Raw genomic sequence first — 17,866 nt, 5'->3', positions numbered from 1 at the left:
TTATAGGACAGCAAATAGAATTATAATACACATATAGAAAAAGGAGGCCAAATAACTGTAATTTTCATAAAGTAAATTCATCCAAAAACAATACCAGCATCCAGACAAGGACTCACAAACACGAAGACCCCAGGAGCTTCCCTTGTGATACCCGCCCAGTCACTATGCATGGTAAAACCACGGGAAATACTGGGGATGGCTCATTCTGAGTCATTAGATAAGATTCTTGGCTTTGTATCTGGTTCTAAAATTACTTGATCCTAGTTGTGTATGTATGTTCAGTTTTAGTAGAAACTGCAAAAATGATTTTCCAAATATTAACACGTTCAAAACAGGGCTGTAATTCATATGTCTTGCTGGAGGACTCTGATTTGAATTCAATCCTCATGCCGCTGCCAACTTGAACCATGGTGGTATATGCCTAACTAGCTGAACAAATGGGTGCCACTGTGGCCCCCAAAAGAGCCAAATGCAGGGCTGGGGATTTAGCTCCACCGCCTGCCTTGCAAGCGCAAGGTCCTGAGTTCGATCTCCGGTACCAAATAAACAAAAACCCCAAAAGAGCCAAATGCCTAATGATGTTTTACACACTCATAAAAAGCCACCTTTCTGTATAAAATATTTTAAAGAAATTCACAAATATAAGTTTCTTTTAATTTAATGAAACAAATTTGTTGACTATTGTAATAATTTTAATTGGTATGAATAGTATTAATAATTATATTTGGGGGCCAGGGATTTAGCTCAGTGGTTCTGTACCTGCCTCGCAACCACAAGGTCCTGAGTTCAATCCCCAGTACCAAAAAAAAAAATTATATTTGGGAATTATTCAAATTCAAGCAACTAACTAGATTTGATCCATTATAGACTTTTTATTAATTTTATAAGTAAAAAGGCCAATAAAAGTGATTAGACCCATTTATAGCACCAGTAATAAAAGCCGCCCAATGGAACAGTTATACAGGTACCACCAGTGACTTAAGCTGGTGGGAATGTGCTAATACAAGTAGTATATAAGGGCTGGGGATTTAGCTCAGTGGTTCTGCCACCTGCTTCACAAGTGCAAGGTCCCAGGTTTGATCCCTGGTACCAAAAAAAACCAAAAAACAAAAAAAAACCCAAGTAGTATTTAAGTTTCTAGTTCTTTGACATCCTTCCAAACAAATTGAATTTTTTTCTCATTTCAGCAGTAATAGAGGCCTGTAATCCTAGCACTTGGGAGGCCGAGGCAGAGAATTGCTGCAAGTTCAAGGTTAGCCTGAACTACTTCATAAGACCTTGTTTAAAAAAATTTTTTTTCCTGAGTAATGAATAGGGTCACTTAATGAATATTTAAGTTATTAAAGATTTTAACTATTTTTAAAACATTCAGGGCTGGGGATGTAGCTAAGTATTAGAGTTCTTGCCTAGCATGCCAGAGGCCCTGGGTTCAATTTCCAGCACCACAAACCAAAAAACCTCTCAGGCTTTGTTTTATTGTAGCTTCTTGCTGATTAACCCCCCTTTCCCATCAGCCAAAGTGATTACAGGTTAGTAGCACATTTCTCAATACCTGTTTTGTGTTGCTATAGTTTGGATCTTTTTTGGGGGGTGGGGGGGTACTGGGGATCGAACTCAGATCCTTGCACTTGCAAGGCAGGTGGCAGAACCACTGAGCTAAATCCCCAGCCCATATAGTTTGGATCTTGACTCTTCCCCCAAATGTCCAGGCTTGATTCCTAGCTGATGGCATTATGGGTAGGCAGTGGAAACTTTAGAAGGTGGGATCTTATAGAAGGAAGTCAAGTCATTAGGCTGTATCTTTGAGGGGAATATTGGGACCCTGGCCCTTGGTCTCTTTTGCTGCTGGGCTGCCATGAGCTAAATATGTACATCACATTTTCTGTTTTGTTTGTTTGCTTTTGGTTTTTTGAGACAAGGTCTCACTATGTAGCCCAGGCTGGCCTTGAACTTACAGCAATCATCTTGAATGCTAGGATTATAGATGTGTGCCACCACATCTGGCTCATACCTCATATTTTCCCACCATCGTGGACCATGTGGCCACAAGCCCGGAAGCAAGAGAACCAACAACTGAAACATCTGAGATTATGGGCCAAAGTAAACCTTTCTTTCTTTTATGTGGTTTATCTTAGGTATTTTGTTACAATGACAGAAAGCTAACAGTGTTTATTTCTAAAATTTACATCTTTTTTTTTTTTTTTTTTTTTTTTTTTTAAGGTAGGGTCTTACTGTTTTGCCCAGGCTGGTTTTGAGTAGCTGGAACTATTGCAGATATCATCACTTAGCTTATACTGTAGTCTCTTTTAAATGACTGACCATACATTTAGTTCTGTTGTTTTTTGTGGGGTTTTTTTGGTACTGAGGATTGAACTCGGGACCTTACGCTTGCGAGCCAGGCACCGGAACAACTGAGCTAAATGCCCAGCCCTCTAGCTGAGTTTTTAAAATGAAAAACATAAGTAGTCTGAATCCTTGAGGGATGGCTATATTCTGAATCTGCTAATGTGAATCTGTGGTTTGCTTGGGATTGACAGATTCCCCTTTTTACTTAAAGTATTAGAAAGAAAATAGGATTCCAAAAGTGTACACTGATAGAATAAGTAAAAATAAGTAAATAGGGCTGGGGATTTAGCTCAGTGGTTCCAGCGCCTGCCTCGCAAGCACAAGGTCCCGAGTTCGATCTCCGGTACCAAAAATAAATAAATAAATAAATAGGAGACAAGGAAATGTTTTCTTATAGTAGAATGTTAACTCATAAATGTAGAGGGAAGATGGGTGCAGTGGTGCCTGCCTATAATCCAAGCACTCTGGAAAGCTGTGGCAGGAGGATTCTAAGTTCAAGCCCAACCCAGGCAGTTTAGCAACTTAGTGAAACTCTGTCTTAAAGTAAAAAAATTTTTTAAAAGGACTTGTAATGTAGCTCAGTATGAAGTCCCTGGGTTCAGTCCTCAGCAGCACAAAAACAAAAAAAACACAGTGCCCTAAGGACATTCATGATTCAGTGCTTGGGATATAAGAGTGCTTGCTTAGTATTGTGAAGCCCTAGGTTTGATCTCCAGCACCACAAAATAAAAAGAATTAAACTCCCATTCAGCAACAAACATACTACATTGGTACCTCAGTTCACAAACTTAATTCTTTCATGATTCTGGTCACAAACAGAATTGGACAAGAACCAAATAAAATTCAGTAGTTAGGTTCAGGCCATGAATTCAGCGCAGTGGCACCACACCTACCTTGCAAGCACAAGGTCCTGAGTTCGATCCCCAGTACCAAAAAAAAAAAAAAATAGGTTCAATGTTGACCTTATGGGGAAATTTGACGAGGTTCTCATCCAATTTGGTTTGCAACCAGAATTGTGGAAAGAATTAAGTTCGTGAACCACATACCACTGTATTAAATATTTTATGGCACCTCACAAGCAGAAGGTCCTGAGTTCGATCCCCATTACCAAAAAAAAAAAGCTAAATATTTTATGGCAAAATTATCAGTGAATACTAAATTAGTGGGCAAAATTTGGATAGAAACAAACTATTTACATAGTTACAAAATATTTTTCAAAAGACACTGATGAATTATATAGGGAAAAATACAATAGAAATATTTTTAGTAGACAAACCTGGCAGACACCACCTTAACCAAATGGTGAAAGTTAAATTACCAGAAGTGGACCATAATAACATTAGACACCTTCTGCTATAATTTACTCATTTGGTAAGATGCCATTCTTGTGTTGCTAGTCCTGCAAAATGTATAACCTTCACCTAATTATGAAAAAAAGTGACATAAAGCCAATTCAAGGAATATCTAACAAAGTAAGTTACACTGCAGAAAATGTTACGGTCATGAAAGACAAAGATTGAGTAGCTCTTCCAGATTTTGAAAGACTGAAGAATCCCCACACAACCTTGGCCCTGTTCCTTCACTGACCCCAAGGGCCTCATGTGGAGCAGTCCCAGCGCTGAGCACAGTGGATAGTTGCTGAGCAGCTGCAGGTTGGACATGTCCTGTGCACCAAAGGAAGCTTCCTCTGGCTGAGGCAGATGGTAGATGACATTTTTTAAATTTTGAATTTGTGTGTAGGAACAAATTTAATCTGGAAAAAGAGAACATCCAGTTTTGACAACATAGCCACAATATCCAGTGACTGATCCAAGGTAGCTAAACAGGCAAAGGAACAAGAAAAAGTTCCTTGGAGAGAAAGAAAGGGATCCATGGAGACAGATGGCCTCTATGTTGGATTCAAAGTACAAAGACTTATCAGCAAGTGATACGAATAAGTTTGAGTTCTTGACAGAAAGGCAGGACCTCATATTTCAGGAGATGATGGAGACCCTCAGAAATAACATAAGGGAAATTTTAGAAGGAAAAACATAGTACCTGAAGTGAAAAATTCAAAGAACTCCAGTACTAGGAAAGAGTGGCAGGAAGTAAAAGAGTTAGCCTCACCAAAAACAGAGTTGATGGAGGAAAGAGAAAAAGAAAACTCTAAAATAAATAAGAATATTGAAAATTTAGCCATTAAAGGAAAGAAGTAGATGAGCTGAATAGAAAATTAGACAAAGCTAAGAAGTACAATGTAGGCCAATCGAAGAAATTACCCCAGAATGTGTCCCAAAATTACAAGGTCATGGAAAGTATGGAAGGGGCCTCACGCAATAAAGATTACAGATGGAGGAATCACAATGTCCAGGTAGAAGTTCTAGAAAGAGAGGACAGAAAGAATGGAGAGCATGAACCAATGAAATAAACTGGGGAGAGGAAAAAAAGCTTGAAAACTTGAAGAATGAGGAGAAAACTCTAAAGGAAGAAAAACCACCAACAGATGATGAAGGGGCCTTTCTGACACTGGCTGCAGACTTCTCATCAGCAACACTGGAAGTCAGCTAGCAATGGGATCACATCTTCAACATTTGGGGAGAAAATAGTTTTGACTATGTGAGGTTGAATTGGCATTGTGGTAGTGAAATAAAGAGATTTTTCAGACTTACAGAACCTCAGAAAATGTTCCAGTCAAAAGGTCTTTATGAAAGATTTACTAAAAGATGTTTTCTCACAAAATGGAAAACACATTGAGAAAGAAGACAATATAGGATGCAAAGAAAAATGGATAAACTTCTAAAATCCTCAAAGCGTAAAGCCACAGCAAGCAATGGCTTCAACTTCCTGTTTATTAAAGAGGTGAAAGTTGCTAGGCCAGAGGGGAGGAGCGCTTTTTCTTCAGAATGGAAGGGAAAAGCAAGCCCTAAGATAGAGGGGTGGGAGGCCTCATTGCTAGAGGAGGAGGGAGAAGAAAGCTCAGGGATGGAGGAGGAAGAGGTAATAAAGGAGAAGGGAGAAGAAATCTTAGGGTTGAAAGAGGAACTGGAGGTAGAGGGAGAAGAAATCTTAGAGGTGGAGAAGCAGGAAGAAGAAAAAACTCAGGAATGAAAGAGGAGGAGGAAGAGCAGCAGCCAGAGGGAAAAAGAACCCCAAGAGGGAGAAGAAGCCTCAGTGTTACATGAGGAAATTGCCTATAGTTATTTGGTTAGGGACTCTGAGAAGGCAAAGAAGGTACACAATACTCAGGAAGAAGAAGAAATAGCAATGCCCAAAGGTCAAGAAGTTGAGATGCTCTGTATGACTTTTCATCTTGGCTCTCTTTCACAATCACTAGAGAGAAGTTCTGATGAACACAGAAAGCATTCATGTACAAATATGACTGCTCCATTAGGAGTCACAAAGTTTTTAGGGAAAACAGAGACACAAGACTCTGCAAATAGAAGAGCTGACAACCAAAGAAGCAGATTTGAAACAGAAAGAAATGTGAAACAGAAGGAAACTTTAGAAGAGTGGTCAGCATTTTCAGAGGGATACAAGGGGAGATTGGAAATATAAGGAAATACTACTCAGATATCTCAGAAATTAAACATTCAGTAGACAACCTGCACTGCAGAATAGGAGTACTTAAGGAAAGAATGAGCACTTTAGAAGATCAAATGGAAGAATTATCTAAGGATTCAATGCAAATGGCCAAGCAGCTGATGAATAACGGAAAATTACAAGTCAGAAAGGATAGGTGCAGAAGCTCCAACATCTGTTTGATAGCAGTTCCAGAAAAAGATAAAAGAGAATGGAGCAGAAGATATAATTAAAGATGTAACTAAAGAAAACTTTTCAGAGCTAAGGAAGGACTCAATTCTTGAGGTTGTCAGTGTTCACTGAATTCCCACTCACTCCTACACACATCTTGGTGACATTCCAGAGTTCCAGTGAGAAAGAGAAAATCCTGAAGGGTTCCCCAGAGAGAAAAGAAATGACCTAAAGAGGAACAAGAATCTAGCTGAAGGCAGACGTCTCACTGAACATGTGGGATGCTAGAAGTCAATGGGACAGTATCATAACAGCCCTGTAGGTAAGGGGTTTCAACCTCAAATCCTGTGTCCCGCCAAACTGATGCTTGATTTTGAGGGAACAACAAAGATATTTTTTGACACTGAATAATTCAGAAAATTTATTTTTCATATACTCTGTTATGAAAGAATTACTAGAAAATATTCTTTTTTTTTTTTGGTACTGGGGATCGAACTCGGGTCCTTGCACTTGTGAGGCAGGCAGCAGAACCACTGAGCTAAATCCCCGGCTCTAGAGAATATACTTTAGCAATCTAGGGGCTGCAACAAGTAACACAATGTGCTTTCCTCCCACCAACACAATCCAAAAGTTAAGTAAAACATCACAACTCTACCCAGAAGGGTGGACAGCCAACAGCTTGTCTGGGGATGAGGGGAAGGGAATGCTATTATCTAGATACTGTTAAAAGGTGTATTTAAAAAAATTTAATAGTGACCATGATAGCTTGTATAGGAGGTTTTGTTCGTTTTTGTTTGGTTTTATTGGAGAGTGAACCCAGGGCTTTTGCACTGAACTACATGTCCAGATCTATTTTTTAATCTTTTATTTTGAGACAACTATCACTAAGTTGCCCAGGCTGGACTTGGACCTGCAATCCTCCTGTCTCACCCTCACAAAGTGCTGGGAATATAGGCATGTGTCACTATGCCCAGCTAGGAGTAAGCTTTATACAATTGAAGGGGCATATGATTACACATGGGAGAAGGGGAGAATAGAAGTGCACAGGGAAACATGGCAAGATAAAGTAGCATAGGAAAGAGATAAGAGCTGAATGGATTGGGTAAAGGGACCCCCTTCCCAGAGCTGGAGATTGAACCTAGGGCTTGTGCTGCCTCTAAACTACATCCCAGGTCCTAATAGCACAGTTAGAAACAAAGGAGCTGAGTCACTCCCTTCCCTTTTTCAACTGTAAATGCCACACCGCCCTAATGATTATCCAGGCTTATACTTAGGAGGTCGCACAGATTGCTGACATCAGTAAGAATGACAGTAGGAGGCACCTTGGGTCAGTGGTGTCTGATCCTATAAATACTGGAAGCCGGAGTTACCAAGTCCCCTTTTTTCCTGCTTCACCCTTCAGCCTATTCCTGCTGCTACTGTCCCACAATCTTCAATAAATGTAGCTACTTACTACATACTATGAGGTGTATGCTTGGCAATTCTTTCCTTGTACACAAGAGCCTGGACTATTTTTGACCCACTCAGCCGTAACATCTGTGAGCCAGCCAGGAGGACTTTACCAAATCTCAGAGACCTCACTAGATACCAGAGGCATCAGCAACTCAGAGACCTTCAGAAACCTCAGCAGAAGTGGGCATCCAGACAACCCAGCCGGCAAGGAAGGTAACTCCTTACTCTATTGCAAGACCCTCTCTTCCCCTTTCTGGGTGAAAAATGGATTCCCAGGAGGAGAGGTGGACCAATCACCATGTGGAGACTAGATTGTGGGACAAAAGGCTTTAGCCCTTAAGGGGGACAGGATGGGCCCTGCCAGTCAGTTGGGTTTATATTCTGTTGTTGATCTACACAATGTGGAAAGTCTCAGGATTAGCATAAGCTGAGCAGAGCAAAGGAAAAGGCTACCAGAGAAGCAGAGAAAGCTGTCAGTAGACAAATGCTTTGGTGTAGTCACCCACAGCAGGGGACCAGGAGAAATGAACCTGGCTCTTCCAAACTGTTGCTTTTCTCTGTGAAGTACTTAGTAATTTTCCCTGAATTTAGGCAGCTCTTTGTTTAGCATCAAGTGTGTTTGTGCTTCTGCATGGCATGGATCATGGACTCAGGTGGAGTGCTTTCTTGCCATAGGTTTTAGTAATTTTCCTTCCCTTTTTCTGATTCTCTCTCCCCCTCAGGCTCTCGGGTATGAGTGTTCCATTTGTTTAGTTGTTGGTTCTGGATAACTCAAAAAATAGGGTTAAGAGGTACAGTATCTTTCCACAACAAGAGGAAAATTAGTCTTTAAACCTCCTGCCACTACTGCTTCTGAGTGTCATAGCCAGGTCTAGCTGACTTATCTGCTGTGGATCCTAAAACCCCACCTAGAGCTGTTGCTTCCTGGAGTAGTTTGCTGATATTGGTTTACTCTCCTTTTTACTCAGTTTTGCTCTTGTTGAGATAACTGTGGCTTTAAGTGTGTCTGAAAAGGCATACTGCCTGACTTTTGACATTCCATTAACAAATCTCTATGTTTTATGGCTTAATCTAGTGAGCAGAGTTTTCTGTAGGAATGGGTCTCATTCCCGTTTTATTTGGCTAAGGGACACCCAACGAGTAAGGCATCCCACTTCTGAGTTCTTCAACCAGAAGATGAGTTGTGTTTATAGGGGAACTCCAGTGGGTCCAAGGAAGCAGCACCTGTACTCACTTAGGGCTAGAGAGGCCTAATCAAAAGGAATTCAGCATACCCAGGTAATAAAACCCCTAGGGGTCTTAAAAGGATTCAGCTTAGTCAGGTTAAACTCCTGAGGGCCAAAAAGCTTAACGTGCCTGCTAAAATCTTAGATCCTAATTTTTACTCCTTCTCTCTACAGATGAGAACAACCTCATGTATTCCTTCTGAGGCCCCACTCAGATGTCTTCTTAACCACTGGGATGAGTTCCACACTAAAACCCTTCAAAGAGATCGTCTTATATCCCTGTGTAGTAACAAATAGCCTATGTATCCACATGAGGAATGAGACATGGTCACCACTTGACAGCCAGGTTTCAATTACATCTCTACTGTAAGGAGCAAGACAAATGGTCAGACGTACCTTACATTCAAGTCTTTATGGCCCGGCAGAGGTCTGATCTGTACCCTAGAAGTCATCAACTCTTATCTGATATAGTTGAGGACTCCCTTGTGTCAGCTCCTCTTGCCCATGGACTACCTCCCTCACCAACCTGCTCAGTCAGTACCTCCAGAAGATAAAGGCCATCTCCTGAGTCCATCCCATACTAGGTCTGGGTCTACTTACCATAGGGCCTTAGACTCAGGAGACCTTACATCTGAGCATGCCACTGTTCTACCTCTCTGAGATGTGGCAAGCACCAATGGTACAGTTCACAAGATAGTTACTTTTTTCAGTTATGGATATTCAACAGTGCAAAGAGAAACTGGGTAGATTTTCTGAAGATCCTGAAATTTGCTGGCAGTTTCTAAACATTAATGGTGGCTTTTTTTTGGGGGGGGGGGGTACTGGGAATTGAACTCCGGTCCTTGCGCTTGCACAGCAGGCAACGAAACCACTGAGCTAAATCCCCAGCCTAACGATGGCTTTTGATCTGACCTGGAAAGATGTCCAATTCATCCTCGTTTCTTGTTGCACAACAGTAGAAAGGGAAAGGAGTATAAAGACTGCAAAGCAGGCCAATGGTGAAGCCTTTGCAGCTTCACCTTCTGATAATCAGCCAACTGTGGCATTATTTGGGCCTCAGGAAGGACTTGAGTAGAATTATAACACAGAGGGTGGAGAAGCTAAGTGAAAATTACACATCCAGGCCATTTTAGCTGGTATGCAACAAGGGATGTCCAAGCCTGTGAACTATGATAAGCTCAGGTCTGTTAGTCAGGGCCCCAATGAAAACCCAATTGAAGAGGCCTTTTGTAAATACACTAATTTAGACTCTAAGTCTAGAGGTCAGAGTACCCTAAGGTGTTACTTTTATTAGTCAGTCAGCTCCAGATATTAGCAAAAAGGCTCCAAAAACCCCAACTGGGCTACAAACCAAAATAAGCCAATTGGTCAAAGAAGCTTATTTGGTAATCAATAACCATGATAAAGTAGAGGACAAATGAGAACTAGATAAGGAAAGGAGACAAGGAAATTGAAATTTTAAAAACATACTTTAAAAAAAACAAACCTGCAGCCTCAGAACACCAGGTGTTTATCTACATTTTTTCTTTTCCCAAAACAGCAAAACTGGGCAACTCCCTTTCAGCTGCAACTGAGTCTGCCCATTCACTTTTATTTACAACGGTCCACTTTCACCCATGAATGGACCACCCTTTGGGGATTTTGCATAGGAATAGACCATTATCTCACTAGGGGTGGGCTATCCTCTCCCACCCACTAAGACTAAAACTACAAATTGTCAAATTCCACAGATTTCTATCTCTTAGAACACAAAGGATCCCTAGTGCCCAACTGTATTGTGCCTAATTTCTTTGAGCATCTGTACTTCACTCTTGAGTGCATGAATATCTACCTCTAATAAGTTTTCCTCATGTCTCTTTACTGCCATGTCCTCAAAATTCTTTTGCCATGAGAAGTATCAGTGAACCTGGATACTTATTTTAAAGGAGTTGGTTAAGTTCCCTAAGGGTCATAAACAATACTATGGGCCAGTACTGTACTAAAGAACCAGGACCTAGGCCAAATAGGCAGCAACTTCTCATCCCCAATAAACTGAAGATGTAGGATCTTGCAACAGACTCAGAACCCACACTTCTGAAAAGTAGTCATTTCCTGAGGGTTCTCAATACTAGCAATAAAGTTACCTGCTGTAAGCAATTTACAAGCATGAACCCAGGAATTAAACTAAAAAACTTAAAAAAAAAAAAAGAAAAAGAAAAGAAAATGAGAAGACATGGAAGCAAGATGCAACCCCAGACTTCCAGCTCACCAAAAGCAAACCTAGGGAGCACTGAGGTGGAACAATTCAAAAGCCACCCACCTGGAAAATCTGAAGCAGTAATAGCAAAAGTAACAAAGCAGATGAATGAGGCTCTAGATAAAAAATCAAATCAGAAATAATCTCTGAGATGACTACTGGGATGGTGACCATAATGAAAGTCATGGTTAGTCACTCTAGAGCAGATAGAGATTTAAAAAAAAAAAGAAGAGCTTAGGAAAATGGTGGAAACCATAAATATCCAACGTAGGAAAAATGTAGTCCATGAAACAGATACAAACAGTTATCCAGGAGATTAAAATTCCATTGAAAGTATATGTAGCAGAATGAGCCAGTGTAAGGACAGAACACCAGATATAGAAGAGAGGATTGCAGGTAGCAATCATGAAAGGAAAGATTTCTTAAAAATAGCAAGGGATGATGAAAAATTAATCCAACAGCTGCTAGATGATGCAAAGAAGAATAACATAAGATTGATTGGAGTCAGTGAAAAAGCAGGAGAAAGCACAAATGACATTTTAAAAACCTGTTCACGGGCCGGGGATTTAGCTTAGTGGTGCTGCCACCTGCCTCACAAGCACAAGGTCCTGAGTTTGATCCCTGATGCCAAAAAAAAAAAAAAAGAATCTACACCAAGGCATATAATAGTCAAGATTCCAGAAATTCAACACAAGAACAGAATGTTAAAAGTTGTTAGAGAAAAGAAACAAATCACCTATAAAAGAAAGCCCCTCAAAATCACAGCAGAGTCCTCAACACAAACTCTCAAGGAGAGTTTGAAGTATTTCAAGACTTAAAAGAAAGCAACCTCCAACCCAGATTTATGCACCTCACAAAACTATCTTCCAAAATTGATGGAGAAATAAGATACTTCCATAACAAAGAATACCTGAAGAAATTAAAAACCACCAAACCAGCACTACAAAATGTGCTGAAGGACATTCTAGAAAGAGATAATGAGGACTACAACTCCATGAATACCAACAGAAGGAATCCATCCTGGCAAGGCAAATAATTAAACAGGGGAAGAAAGGGACCCAACAACAGGAAAATAGCATGACAAGAATGAGTCAATACATATCAGTTACAACCATCAATGTAAATGGTCTCAATTCACCAATCAAAAGAAACACTAGCAGAATGGTTCAAAATGCAAGATCCAACAATATGCTGCATATAAAAAACATTTAATTCAAAAATAAATTCAGAGTGAAAGTCAAAGGATAGAAAACAATACTCCATGCAACCAGGTAGAAAGCAGGAGTACCTATTCTGTTTGCAGACAAAGTGGATTTCAAGCCAAGACAGATCAGAAGAGAGAAAGAAGGTCACTATATCCTTATAAAGGGAATAATCCAAGAAGCAGAGATAACAATTACAAATACATATGCACCAAATATCGTGTGCCCATCTATATAAAACTAATATTAGGCTGCTGCCACCGGATGTGAATCTGCCTTTGTGCTTTTGGCAGGTTGTTTTTTCTAACTTTAATTTTTTTTTAAATTTAGACCTCAAAATGACTGATTAGACTGTGGCCAGCTTCGGCCCTGCCATCCATCATACATTTGTTTCAGTCTCTTTGAGTCGGCCTTGTGGTTGCCCCTGTGATCATGTTGCTGAGTGGTTGAAAAAAATATTTGGAGATCATCCGATTCCACAGTATGAGGTGAACCCACGGACCACAGAGATTTTATATCACCTTGCAGAACACAACAGAGCCGGGGACAGGGACGCCTCCCTAGTAATAGAGGACTTTAAACAAAAAGCAAATGAATATGAATCAGAAGCCAAGCATCTTCAAGACCTCCTCGTGGAGAGTGTGAATTTTTCCCCTGCCAATCTGTCTAGCACTAGTTCCAGGTATCTGAATGCTTTGGTTGACAGTGCAGTGGTTCTTGAAACAAAGGATACCTCACTAGCAAGAGATCTGAAGAAGGCAGAGCTCCATCTGTCTACCAAAAGGGCCAAAGTTGATAATCGTTTTCAGAACGTGGACTTCCTGAAAGCAAAGGCAGAGGAATTCAGATTTGGAATCAGAGCTGCAGAGGAGCAGCTTTCAGCTAGAGGCATGGATGCTTCTCTGTTACATCAGTCACTAGTAGCACTCTCAGAGAAATTGGCAGAGCTAAAACGACAGACTATACCTTTGAAGAAAAAGCTGGAGTCCTACTTAGATTTAATGCCGAATCCATCTCTTGCACAAGTGAAAATTCAAGAAGCAAAGAGAGAATTAGATACCATTGAGACTGAACTTACAAAGAAAGTAGACATGATGGAAATGTGACCACAGCCAAACAAACATATTTTTCTCTAACAAAATAAGTTGAATAGAACTTTACAGGGTTTTTATCTGCTTGTCATGCCTTAACAAAATTTCTGTTCTTACTTGAGATAATAATGTCCTTATTGACAGAATAATGGTCCCGAGTTATGCGTTGCATTTTTGTGCCCAAATACAATTTTCATATTAAAAAGCATTTTCTCAAAAACAAAACAAAACAAAAAACCTAATATTAACAGATATGAAAAATCAAATAAGCACTGATAAATACAGTTATAGTGGGGGATGGGGATCTCAATACCCCACAGTCACAAATAGATCAACTAGACAAAAAAAAATCTACAAAGAAATATCAGAACCGAACCAAATTTTTGAACAAATGGACTTTCTAGATGTCTACAGAGTGCATTCTGGTTTATAAACAATTGTCTTATGTGTGCTTGTCTGCCTGTACAGCTTGTGCTAATGACCAGTCACAATATGTATAGCTGTCTTGAGTTCAACACTTTCTTCTTTTTGCCTTTTTTGGGATTCCCATGGAAAACAGTTTTTGTAGGTTTAAATATTTATGTCAACAACTGAAATCAGCTTATAGACAAAATAAGTGTCATTAAAGTTAAGGACATGCTTCAGTGCAGGTTGCCAGCCAATCAAAATGATGTCAAGACAGGTTTTACAAATGCAGTCCCTATTGTTGTCTGTATACAATAACTTGGGAGTCTTTCACTGGTCAAAAATAATGTTAATTGTTATGATCTGGTTCTCATAGTTCATCTAAAAACAAAAAATATTCCGTCAAGATAACTAAATGGGGACCCCTTGGGCTTGAGAAAACTGCCTTCCTTCAAGACCAGACAGACTCATGAGGAGCAGTGGCCATACATCAGAGACTAGATCTCCTAACAGCTGAAACAAAGGGGTTGTGTTTGTTCCTAAAGGAATTTTTATTTCCTGTCAATAGATCTAAAATACTGTCAAACTACTGGTGGTGACCATAATTCAAGATCAAAACCTACTTTCACATCCACAGTCCATCAAGAAATCTTCAGAGGATGGGCCCAACTCCCTTGCACTCCTAGAATTGTCAGGATGAGGGTTCCCTGGTCTCTGCATAGGGAGGACCAGCGCCCCTATCTAGCCAGAAGTATCTACAGATGGAGCTTCTTCTCTCAACTCCCTTCAAAGATTTTTGGGGCCCTTAGAGGGCAATAGTACAGTTAGAAACAAAGGAGCTAAGTCACCCCTTTCTCTTCTTTCAACTGTAAATGCCACACCACCTTAATGATTATCCATGCTTTCATAATCCTAAAACAGGGAAGTTGTGAGCCACTTCTCTCCATTCAACAATAAACCAAACACCACCTTAAAAGATTATCCAGGCTTAAGCTTAGGAGGTTGCACAGATTGCTGACATTAGACAGAGAGATGGTGGGAGGAACCTTGGATTAGTGGTGTCTGCCCAATAAAAAATGGAAGCCTGAGTTATCAAGGCCCCTTTTTCCCCTTTACACTTCAGTCCATTTGCTTTTCTCCTTGATCCTGCTACTAGCCCATGATCTAGTTACTACATACTATGATTTATATGCTTGGAAATTCTTTCAGTGTCATACTCAAGAACCTGGACTATTTTTGGCACATTCAACTGTAACAATAGCATGTCTACTATTTAACCTATTTAGTTCAGAAGATATGTGGCTGGGTGTAGTGTAATCCCAGCACTCAGGAGGCTGAGGCAGGAGATCAGCCTGTTGTACACAGTGAGTTCAAGGCCAGCCCAAACTACATAGTGAGAACGTGTCTCAAAACACCAAAAGAGGGCTGGGGATTTAGCTCAGTGGTTTCGTCGCCTGCTGCGGAAACGCAAGGACCAAGTTCGATCCCCGGTACCAACAACAACAACAAAAAAGGTCTCTTTTGAGGGCAAGTGGAGGGAATAAATTGTATTACAATAAGGCTATTTTTAAAATGTGATCCATGGATAACAGACAACCAAATGTAGTATATGAATCCCAGTCAATGGAATAGTATTCAGGCTAAGGAAGGAAATCCTGTCACATGCTATAGGATGAATGAAACTGGAGTGTGTTATGCTAAATGAACTGCCTTGTCACCAAAAAAAGTGTTATTTGATATCTAAAGTAAGCAAACTAACAAAACAGAGACTAAAAGACTATACGAAGTAAAATAAGGGTAAGCAGGGACTGAAAGAAGAGGAAAGGGGAGTTATCATTAACAAGTGTAGTTTCAGATTTATAAGAAGAAAAAGTTCTGAAGATCTGTTTCACAGAAATGTGAACATGTAAATGGCATTACAAACATAACTTTATTTTTTTTATTTTTTGAGACATGGTCTCACTATGTAGTAGAGAATGGTGTTGAGCTCACTATGCAGCTCAGGCTGGCCTTGAACTTGGGATCCTCCTGGCCACAGCTTCCCAAGTGCTGGGATTGCAGGCATGTGCCACCATGTCTGGCTCAAAATGAAATTTCAAAAGGGATTTTTTTCCCCAGTAGAGACAAGTGGCTTCTCCAGACTTCCTCAGGCCTAGAGCAGAAATGCCCCCCCATCTCTCCTCAGCCCAGAGGAATGGATGGAATATGCAGATGCTGGCATGAGGAGGTCAAGCCCAGTTTCACTCCCTTAGGCAAGGGTGGGAGGATGTCTGATGGAACTAGCCTGAAAATGTGTTTCGTTTCATTGTATTCCGTCTCTTACTGCTTCTTACTGTAAAAGACCCTTGCCCACCTATATATGATGAGACGGTTATTTGAGGCAAAGAGACTCCTCCATTTTCTCAGAGCTAGCCTTGAATAAATCCTTTATCTTTTTTACCCAAATACGTGATTGGGTCAGCAGTGAGCAAACAACCTGAGTGTATGAAGCTAATTGGCCTGTAAAACTAATACAATGGGAAAGAAATAAAGAACTTACATTTTGTTAACTTCTTTGGACTCTTTAAAGGCACTGGCAGGTTATCAGTGTGTTCTGATCCCTTTTGAGGAATCCAACCTGAGGGAAGGGCAGAAGGGATTATCTGTCATTACTGAAGCAGGAAGTAGTATCAGGAAAACAAGAAAAGGTTATGTTAAAAAGGTCTAAGTACTCCAGTCTCTGTACAAGGGTATGATTCTGTAGTATAAAAGGTATAAAACACCGAAAGTTTACCTACAGTTATGTATTTTACTTAATAATCTAAGTGATTTTTTTCAAAGTGGTTTTCAAATAAATGTACAGTTGAACAAAAACTGCAAATGCAGGTCCAGAAATAAGTTCTAAGCAACTAGGAAGAGAGGGCCTGAGAATTAAAACATTAAAACCTATAAATATATTTATACCCTTGGACTCAATAACTGCATTCCTAGAAATTTATCATAAGGAAATAATTCAACCAAAGGAAAAGTACATTCATGAGTATAGCATTGTCAATAATAGTGAAGAAGTAGAAACAATAAGGAATTAAGCAGGTTATGGCATATAAAGTGACAAAACGCTATGTAACTTTAAATTTCATTATGAATACTCTATAATCACAGGAGCGTATTTGCTACAACATAAAAGAACATTTATGCTGTAACAGAAATACAGTACCAGAAGGAGTTGAGATTCTCCTACCTAATCACTTCTTTGTACAGCAGAGATTATTTGATTCTCAACTGAGATGGTGGTACAGTTGGAATGACCCCTCCAAGACTGGTTGAAATGTAATTGCCATCCTGACACTATGGAGAAGTGGAACCTTTAAGAGGGTGATTGAATGGATTAATGCCATTATCATGGGACTGGTTTCCTTGTCACAGGAGTGGGCTCCTGATTAAAAGGTAAGTTAGGGGTCTGAGGACTTAGCTCAGTGGTTCTGCCACCTGCCTTGCAGGCGCAAGGTCCCAAGTTTGATCCCTGGTACCCCCCCCCCCCAAAAAAGGTAAGTTAGCCCCTATGGTTCCTTTCACGTATGTTTGCTCTTCCACCTTCTGCCATGGTACCATGCTCTTCAACTTCCCATCCTCTAAAATAATGAGCAAAAGCTTGTATTGTTTATAAATGACCCATTCCATAGTACTTTGAGACAGGAAAGTAGGGGTTGGCCAAAACTGACTGGGAAAGGTGTTGTGACAAGTTCTTTGAACACATATGCAAAACATTTCCCAAAGCTCTGCATGTGAATTTCTCATGATAACTCAAGCAAGTTTTTGATAGGATGGCCTGGACCCGATGTTAGCCTTAGGAGTGGGTAATACAAAAAGGACAGTCCATATTCAATTTTTGCCACTGTGTTTCCTCTTATATGTGGCTCACTCTTATTCTGTAAGGTGTACTTCTTTTCCTACTTTTACTTGGCCCAAACTTGCTCTGCAGAGCCTGTTTCTTTTCCTATCCTTAATAAAACTCTGCTATCATTTGTGCTTGTCTTGACCAGTTTTTTGCATAGGACAGAAAGCACCCAGAAACCACCTCCAGAAGGAAACTCCAGCACCCCCAAATTCTGTTAACAGGCTTCCTAGAACACAGATCTTAGGGCAGCTCACTTCTCTGGTCTACATAACAGGAAAATAAAATTGGACATAAAGACTGGT

At 40.2% G+C, this 17,866-nt stretch overlaps 2 protein-coding genes and 1 pseudogene across 28 annotated transcripts in view; 2 read left to right on the top strand and 1 right to left on the bottom strand.

Annotated features, from left to right (window-relative positions):
- Window positions 1-17,866, bottom strand: part of Ica1l (islet cell autoantigen 1 like) — a 142,678-nt gene that overhangs the window by 18,713 nt on the left and 106,099 nt on the right. For all 18 annotated transcript variants that reach the window (XM_087205868.1, XM_087205869.1, XM_087205874.1 and 15 more), the window contains one exon: window positions 16,227-16,304. In XM_087205868.1, coding sequence (XP_087061994.1) covers window positions 16,227-16,304 — 78 coding nt within the window. The remainder of the gene's footprint in view (window positions 1-16,226; window positions 16,305-17,866) is intronic.
- Window positions 1-17,866, top strand: part of Fam117b (family with sequence similarity 117 member B) — a 204,117-nt gene that overhangs the window by 97,970 nt on the left and 88,281 nt on the right. Inside the window, exons 8-10 of one of the 10 annotated variants that reach the window (XR_015449113.1) lie at window positions 1,188-1,252; window positions 7,603-7,740; window positions 8,928-11,636. The exons of 7 other annotated variants lie outside the window; for them this stretch is intronic. Coding sequence is in view for 2 of the 3 variants with exons in the window: in XM_021263607.2 (XP_021119266.2) it covers window positions 7,603-7,740; window positions 8,928-8,931 (142 nt within the window). In the remaining variant the exon portion in view is untranslated. Of the gene's footprint in view, window positions 1-1,187; window positions 3,794-7,602; window positions 7,741-8,927; window positions 11,637-17,866 lie in introns of those variants that run through there. 2 more of the 10 variants (XM_021263607.2, XM_087205837.1) reach the window with 2 other exon arrangements.
- On the top strand, window positions 9,649-17,691 carry LOC110350473 (HAUS augmin-like complex subunit 1 pseudogene; annotated as a pseudogene).

The sequence above is a fragment of the Heterocephalus glaber genome, unplaced genomic scaffold, assembly GCF_053883595.1.
Source record: "Heterocephalus glaber isolate CG9 unplaced genomic scaffold, H.glaber_assembly_v1.0 deba00000621, whole genome shotgun sequence".
NCBI lineage: Eukaryota > Metazoa > Chordata > Mammalia > Rodentia > Bathyergidae > Heterocephalus > Heterocephalus glaber.
Note: the sequence above shows the minus strand (reverse complement) of the source record. Positions and strands in the feature narration are given on the sequence as shown.